Below are 8,632 nucleotides of genomic sequence, written 5' to 3'. Positions count from 1 at the left end.
CGAAAACAAAAGATTCGACATTCATAAGATCCATACTCCATACTTGGGGGTTCGTAACGAGCGTAAGAAAATTGACCCAGGATCGCTGAGGCTTCTCTTCGCCGGCGTGAATTACCGAACGGATACATCTGTATATTGTACAATTAAACTACATGTTCTTTTTTAGTCCGAATGCGTTTAATTGGAAAAGAATAATAAAGTGTGGAAAACGTTTTAAATGTCACAACTTTTCAATACCTTAATTGTTGAGTTGGTCGCTTCATGCTTATGGGGTGACTTCCCGAATCATCATTCTCGAGTAAGACATACCACGAGAGTCATTTTTAAAGTGCCACCATTCTATCGCACTTTCATCATTCGTTACGTTCTGATAACGCCCGTTCAAATTGGAAGAGGTGCAGCGAAAGTACCACCAGGCCCCGTGTCGCTCCTCAGCACAATTCGTGCTATCTCCGTCATTGTCGCGATCGAATGTGCTAAACATTTCATCTTCGTTCCATTTTATCGAATCTCCTGCTGTCCCTGAGTATGTACCTAACTTCTTTAACATGTACTTCTCCGATTCGCTACCAAGCTCAAACTGCCCGTACTTAGCGTATCCGTAATTTCCATGGAAATCTTGAATTTCCACCAGCAGTTCATGCGGTCGATTTTTCGTAATTTGATGCACGTATTCTAGCCCAAGCCAGAATTCACCATCTAAAGCTCCAAATCCGTTTTGGTACTCCGTCCAATTCCTATAAAAGTTGACCGAACCGTCATATCTATGCTGGATTACAATCCAGCCACCTTCGAACTTATTTTGCTCACAAAAGACCTCGAATGGTTCGACATTCTCCTCAATTTTTAACATGTATTTCCCTGACACTTTGAGAGCTTGGCGACATGAACTCACCGGATGCATCATGTTACGCAACTGTGTAATAAATTTGCTTTGTTCACTAATATTTCGTACCGAATCTGTGAACTGGATCAGAGTTTTCATGCTCTCTCCTATGTTCTTGAGCTCATTTTGCGTCGTTTCCTGAATGTGGTTCAGCTTGGGCATCATATGATTCTTCAATTCCTCCAGTTCGGTTCGTGTGCTCTCTTTGGATGCCTCCACAATCTACAAAAGAGGCAATCATTGATTTCACTAAATACGATCAGTTTGCATGCCAATATTAGCACACACCACCACTGTATCTTTCTTCACCTTCTTTAAAGAGTTTTCCATGCTACACATTTTTGACTCCATCTTTTCGTTTATATTATTTTCATGGTTAGTTAGCTTCTCGAGGAGGCGATGTTCCATTTCCTTAAAGAAAAATATTTCTTCGTAACCTCCTAATATTTACTTAACTTTTGTTGAGGATATAAGCTTACCTTCAGCGATCTCTCCATAGTTGTCATCATAGTTTGCTCTACCTCTTCCAGTTGCTCTTGCAAGAGATCCAGCTTTGTCAGAAGCTTTATCTCAAAAAAATCTATAGACATTGCGGACCGGCCGGGTAACACAACAGCAAAACACAGCACCAATATATAACCGCAAGTATTCATGGCTTTAAAATATTGTACACTTGACCACACGATCAGAACGAATGATGAAAGGCAACTGAGGCTGATGTGCATTCGTTTGGTTTAAATAGGCAAGAAAGATCTAGGAACGATCTCAGAATCGCGAGTTATCGTCAACATTGATACATTTCTTGAAAAGTGTCCCATAAGTGATTATTGTTTCACACGCGAGGATGTTACAAACATCAGATTACAGTTTCCGCGAAACAAACTAATCAGCCCATTTCACAAACCGAACGATCTAAATCCGAGAACGTTATCTCGTACGGCTTTTCCCAACTTCAGATTCCTACTCGACAAACGGTTTATTTGTTTGTTTTTTGTTTGATAAGATTATGTTTAACCTTTTCCTTTGTTTCCAGTTAAGTCTGATTCGCACGTGGTAAGTGGCAAGTGTAACTGTACCTAACCCGGGTGCATCATGATCTATCAAGTAGCAAATCTATTCGGGGATTTATTTGATTGTGTAATCGATCTTCTTATTAATTGAAGATTAAATCAACAGTACAACAAAATTCATAACTTACTGTCTACTTGTGTTTTCAGCAAGGGCTTGCTCCAATGCGAATGGCTACTGGCCACTTGCCTGCTTACTTTCCACTTGCCACTTACCGCCACTATATAATAATCTTGGAAGCAATATGATCGACGAAGCTGACGAAGATCGGGAAGCTGACGATCGACCGACAAACGTAATCAAGCAGACTGCGCTGGCACTTCCAAGAGGAATATAAACTAATAAACAAAAATTAAGTCATTCGCGAAGCAACACTTGCGGCAAGCAGACCTAATTTTTACCAAAAACAAGAGATAACACTTACTACATTTAATTGAGAAAAAAAAACACTTATCAAGAACGTATAAAACAATTGCAAGATACATGAAAAGAAAGTTAGGACAATTCCCGCAAAACAAACTGGTACAATTTAAAGCCACATTACACCTCATACGCACCGACCGATTCAGTTAGCCTGTGCCGTATCGAATTAATGAGTTATAAATGTGGACAGTAGAAGTCACAACCCCTTTGACAGAGGTTATGTGCAGAAACAGTGCTAGGCGTTTCATTTCAAACCGACAATGAACACGAAACAAATCAAAATGGAATTCGTATCCCTTTGGCCCAGGATTACGCAGAGCACGCAGGAACGCTGAAGCCCCTCCTCATGCATTTGTAGATTATAAAATTAAACTACTTGTTCTTTTTAAACCCGAATGCGTTTTATTGGAAAAGTATAATAAAGTATGGAAAACGTTTTAAATGTCACAACTTTTCTAGACCTTAATTGTTGAGTTGGTCGCTTCATGCTTATGGGGTGAATTCCCGAATCATCATTCTCGAGTAAGACAAACCACGCATGTCTTGTTTGAAATGGAACCAATTCATCGCACTAGCATCAGTGGCGTTCTCATAACGACCGTTCAAATTGGAACGGTGGCAGTTCCTGTACCACCAGGCTCCGTGATATTCCTTAGCGCAATTCCCTCTACGCGATTCGTCATTATCTCGATCGAATGTGCTAAATTTGTTATTCGTTGCGAAATACAACGCATCTTCTGCTGTCCCTGAGTATGCTACTACACTCTTCAATTCGTACAGCTCAAATTCGCTGCCGATCTCAAACCTGTTGAACCTAGAGTATCCGTAGTTTCCTTGGAAATCTTGAATTTCCACCAGCAGCTCATACCGTCGACTTTTCGTAATTTGATGCACGTATTCTAGCCCAAGCCAGAATTCACCATCTAAAGTTCCAAATCCGTTGCGGTACTCCGTCCAATTCCTATAAAAGTCGACCGAACCGTCATATCTATGCTGGATTACAATCCAGCCACCTTCGAACTTATTTTGCTCACAAAAGACCTCGAATGGTTCGACATTCTCCTCAATTTTTAACATGTATTTCCCTGACACCTTGAGAGCTTGGCGACATGAACTCACCGGATGCGTCATGTTAAGCGACGGTGTATTAACTTTGCTTTGGATACTAGTATTTCGTACCGAATCTGTGAACTGGATAAGAGTTTTCATGCTCTCTCCTAGTTTCTTGAGCTCAGTTTCCGTCGTTTCCTGAATGTGGTTCAGCTTGGGCATCATATGATTCTTCAATTCCTCCAGTTCGGTCCGTGTGTTCTCTTTGGATGCCTCCACAATCTACAAAAGAGATAATCATTGATTTCACTAAATATAATCAGCTTGCATTCCAATATAAGCACACGCCACTACTGTATCTTTCCTCACCTTCTTTAAAGAGTTTTCCATGCTATACATTTTGGACTCCATCTTTTTGTTTATATTATTTTCTTGGTTAGTTAGCTTCTCGAGGAGGCGATGTTCCATTTCCTTAAAGAAAAATACTTCGTCGTAACCTCCTGATATTTACTTTACTTTTATAAGTTTACCTCCAGCGAACTCTCCATAGTTGTCATCATAGTTTGCTCAACCTCTTCCAGTTGCTCTTGCAAGAAATCCAGCTTTCTTAGAAGCTCTATCTCAAAAAAATCTATAGTCCTTGCGGACCGGCCGGGTAACACAACAGCAAAACACAGCACCAATATATAACCGCAAGTATTCATGGCTTTAAAATGCACTTGACCACACGATCAGAACGAATGATGAAAGGCAATTGAGGCTGATGTGCATTCGTTTGGTTTAAATAGGCAAAGAAAGATCTAGGAACGTTCTCAGAATCGCGAGTTATCGTCAATACTGATCAAACACAAACGAAACTTGATTTAGCAAAAGCATTTCTTAAAGGATGTCCCATAAGAGATTATTGTTTCACACGTGAGGATGTTACAAACATCAGCCAACAGTTTCCATGAAACAAACTAATCAGCTCATTTCACAAACCGAGCGGTTTAAATCCGAGAACTTTAACTCGTACGGCTTTTCCCAACTTCAGATTCCTACTCGACGAACGGTTTATTTGTTTTTTTTTTCTTTGATGAGATTATATTTACGCTCTTCTTTTATTTCCAGTTAAATCTGATTTGTTAGTGGTAAGTGGCAAGTGTAAGTGTACCTAACCCGGATGCATCATGATCTATCAAGTAGCAAGTCTATTCGGGGATTTATTTGATTGTGTAATCGATCTTCCTATTAGTTGAAGATTAAATCAACAGTACAACAAAATGCATAACTTACTGTCTACTTGTGTTTTCAGCAAGGGCTTGCTTCAATGCGAATGGCTACTGGCCACTTGCCTGCTTACTTTCCACTTGCCACTTACCGCCACTATATAATAATCTTGGAAGAGGCTCGACGAAGCTGACGAAGATCGGGAAGCTGACGATCGACCGGCAAACGTTATCAAGCAGACTGCGCTGGCACTTCCAAGAGGAATATAAACTAATAAACAAAAATTAAGTCATTCGCGAACCAACACTTGCGGCAGTCAGACCTAATTTTTAGCTGCCATTTTACTGGTGTTTAAAAAAGTTTACTTTGTGTCATTAGTGCGCAATCCGACTCGCGAATCGATCACAAAAATAGTCGTATCTGTGTACATTTAATTTCTTAGCATAGGGAACAGCAATTGAATATAAGTCTTTTGTGATGTGAAGTTTACGCTTTATTTCTCTCCGTCGTGGGTTCGTTTCCTATCCGTAACTTTTGTTTTATTTATTTCGTTCACAAAAGTGTTACTCATCCAAACAAAATCTGGAATTTATTATTTACTGCAGTAATGATAAGAAAGCGGATGGTTATTTCCTCTACACATTTTGTGATCATGAACAAAAACAAGGGAAAACACTTAGTAAAACTTAATTAAAAAAGAAACACACTTATCAAGAAAATACGACTACATCAGCAACGTATAAAACAATTGCAAGATACATGAAAAAAAATTATGACAATTCCCGCAAAACAAATTGGTACAATTTAAAGCCACATTTCACCTCATACGCACCGACCGATTCAGTTAGCCTGTGCCGTATCGAATTAATGAGTTATAAACGTGGACAGTAGAAGTCACAACCCCTTTGACAGAGGTTCTCTGCATAGACAGGACCAGGCGTTTCGTTCCAAACCGACAACGAACACGAAACAAATCAAAATGGAATTCGTATCCCTTTGATAAACTTTAGCCCAGGATTACGCAGAGCACCCTGGGTCGTGTGCATGTGATGCCGATGTAGGCAAATAAAGGGGATATTCCTTGCATATGAAAACAATCAGATTGCATTTCCCCCCCACATTTCCATGCCAGCCCTCCTGCGCTGTAGGATAAAGGCCACACCGTCCGTTCGCATGGAAGAAGCAACATCTTTTATGATTATACCGGATTGATTATTGCATGCTACTGCAAAAGAGGTGGGCTCCCTCCTTCCGAGTGAACTTGATGTGTATTGGGGCGTTTAAATTTTTATCGACTTTGAGTGATTTGACGTGTGACTGTACCGCCCTACAGCCTTCCTTCTTCCCTCGAACGAAGCCGAGTGCCGCATTTGATCTCTCACCTGAAACCATTAGGAGACATTGAATCAAGCTACGATGGCACTCCGGAGGCCGGAGGTTTTCCGAGATCGATTAAGGCTTTTCTTGACCGGGCTTGCTCTGGCGCTCCATTAGCAGTTGCCACCTCCCGCCCTCGGATCGGGGCTACTTTTCCAGCAGGCTTCACATCCGATCATACCGGCCATCGGCCAAACGAAGCATCGAGGCTGAAATGAATATGAATCACCAACACGGTGAAACTACTGGAACGGTACGAGCATAGAAGCATAGGGTGCCGGTCCATTCGGCCGGAAAGTGCACAACCGATGCGCTGACGAACCCGAGTCCTGGCCGTTTCCGTGTCCCGTGGAAAACACTTGATGGAAAAAGGAAAATTGATTGCCCGATGGAAGAGAGAGTCGGAGCGAGTCGGGGGGGGAAAAGGGTGGCCAACAATAGATTGTTGGCCAGTTTGCTCGGCACGAGGATCATCGCTAGCCTCATCATCATCGGCATCATCATCATCATCATCAACATTGGCATCATCCGTGGAGATGGCGGAGATGGCATGCATGCAAATGACATTCCCTAATAGAACCAATCTTATCGTCCTGTTCCGGTGTTGTGTTCCCGTGGGTTGTACCACCAACAACGGCGAGCATTGGCCGAGGGTGCACTGCCTTTGATATTGATATTACCCATCGTTGGTCCTCAAAGAAAAAAGGCCCCGTTCACGCGCCACAGAGCCTCGGGCGTCCTCCAACCAAACGCATTAGTCGAATGTTGTGCAATTGTTCTTAGAATAAATGTTCGAATTAATATGATCAATTCGGTTGATGCATGGAGTTTTCTTTGTCACGGAGATGCCAGACGCAAGGTAACGTTTGGTAACGGAAAATAACGCTCCTGGGCACGAAGCATTATCCAAATCGGTGTACCTTACCTTGCATAGGGGAACGGTTAGCAACATCAATGAATCATGACTTGGGACAGTACCTGAAAAAAGAAAGGAAAAGTCTGATTTAAAAGCAGCAATGATTTGGTTTATGTTAAAAAAAAAATATGGAAAAATCGATTCAAGTAAAGAAAGATATTTTAGTTTTGAAACATTATCGAATTCATCCGAAATTGCGAGAAATTCACTTTGTAACTTCCTTGTTTTCAGGTCTTAGTATATCGAGAAACTAATTTTCGTAAGTCAAATAAATTCCATTTGTAAAAATTTTCAATTTAATCTATCAATATAAAAATCCGATAAGACTCCGTTCATTACCCTTCCTCTCCATCCGATATAGTTTTTATTCAAATGAATGTTAATTTGAATTGTTTACATAAACGAAAACCCTCAAACGGTTGTATGAATCAGCTATTAAAAATCTCCAAAGATGCCTGATTTGATTTGCTTGTATGTATGCAAAAATGTTCCCATATTGACGTTATTTGCTACTTTCCGTCGTCCGTCTGTTCGGGCGTGCTCTTGCCTGAAACATGCCGCCACCCATTCTCACACCCCCCCACCCGGAACCAAACAAAAAAAAAAACAGGACATCTGATGTCCTTCAGCATGATGGCGAAATCAAGCGCATACGGGGAGAAACATAGCTCAGCGTATGGCAGCTGGCAGATGAAACGGAAAGACAAAGAACTCGAGCACGGAGAAAAAACAACACTGGAAAACAAAAAAACAACCGAACGTACTTTTCCCTGCCGATTCCAACCGAACGCAAGTGCCGGAAGCCTCCGTACGAAATAGATTTCCGAACGACAAAACAAACAATTGAATATGTTGAAATATTTAGATGAACTCGCTCCGACTCCGCTCACCCGACGCTTCGGCCGGCTACACATGCATATTCTTTGCTTGTGGTCCTTTCATCAACTCCGCGATGTCCTTATTGTGTTCTCTGGTCCTTTCGTGACACCCTCCACCGTACGGGGAAGGTTTGTTTTTTTTTGTATCTCTCTCTCTCCTCAGTTCGGTCGTTGATCAAGGAAAATCAACCCACAAGCACAAAACCCGACCACTCTGAGGGACAGCGGCGGCGACTTCCTCAATCACTTGGATTTCCATATTGAAACCAAACGGAACGGAGAGGGGGAAGTGGGACGGAGCTGTGAGATACTGGCCGTGGCCATGTCACGGCGGCTTCCACCTTTCCCCTTGGATCGCCTACCGCTTGTCTTCGCTCGTGAGACGCTTGATATGTCCATGTCTGAGGCATGTCGATGTGTGTCCTTCCTTTTTCGTCTCACATTTTGGAATGCTTGCCCGGTGCAGATATTTTGCTTTCAATCTCGGGTGTGTGTGTGTTTTTTTCTTCTTCTTTCGTCGTCTGACGATTTTTCTATCCCCGCTTTTCCAACCCGGTCAAACCGCCCTGTCAGTACGGTGAAGTGTACGTTTCCTTTGGCGTCCCCCATTTCCCAATCCGTTCGTACCGATTGCGAAAGGGAACATCCTCGCCTCGGTCCTTGAAGTCCTTTGGGGGGGGGGGGAAAGCAAGGACGTTGGCCCGTAGGAAGGTCCGAGAAAATCGGAAAAAATATATTCCCTAGCAAATGGTAAAAAAAGAAAAACTGCACACGACACGACAATGAACGCTATTCTGAAGTGAGAGGCATCGATAATCTCGAAAC

The 8,632-nt window shown here is 42.1% G+C and overlaps 1 protein-coding gene across 1 annotated transcript in view; it reads right to left on the bottom strand.

Annotated features, from left to right (window-relative positions):
• Nucleotides 1-265: 265 nt before the first annotated feature.
• LOC131292921 (fibrinogen C domain-containing protein 1-A-like) overlaps nt 266-8,632 on the bottom strand; it is a 60,669-nt gene continuing 52,302 nt past the window's right edge. Inside the window, exons 2-3 of the mRNA XM_058321021.1 lie at nt 3,140-3,709; nt 266-1,108 (exon numbers count right to left, since the gene is read on the bottom strand). Coding sequence (XP_058177004.1) covers nt 266-1,108; nt 3,140-3,709 — 1,413 coding nt within the window. The remainder of the gene's footprint in view (nt 1,109-3,139; nt 3,710-8,632) is intronic.

Source organism: Anopheles ziemanni, chromosome 2 (genome assembly GCF_943734765.1).
Source record: "Anopheles ziemanni chromosome 2, idAnoZiCoDA_A2_x.2, whole genome shotgun sequence".
NCBI classification, from domain to species: Eukaryota; Metazoa; Arthropoda; class Insecta; order Diptera; family Culicidae; genus Anopheles; species Anopheles ziemanni.
This window is presented reverse-complemented; position numbering and strand designations above follow the sequence as displayed.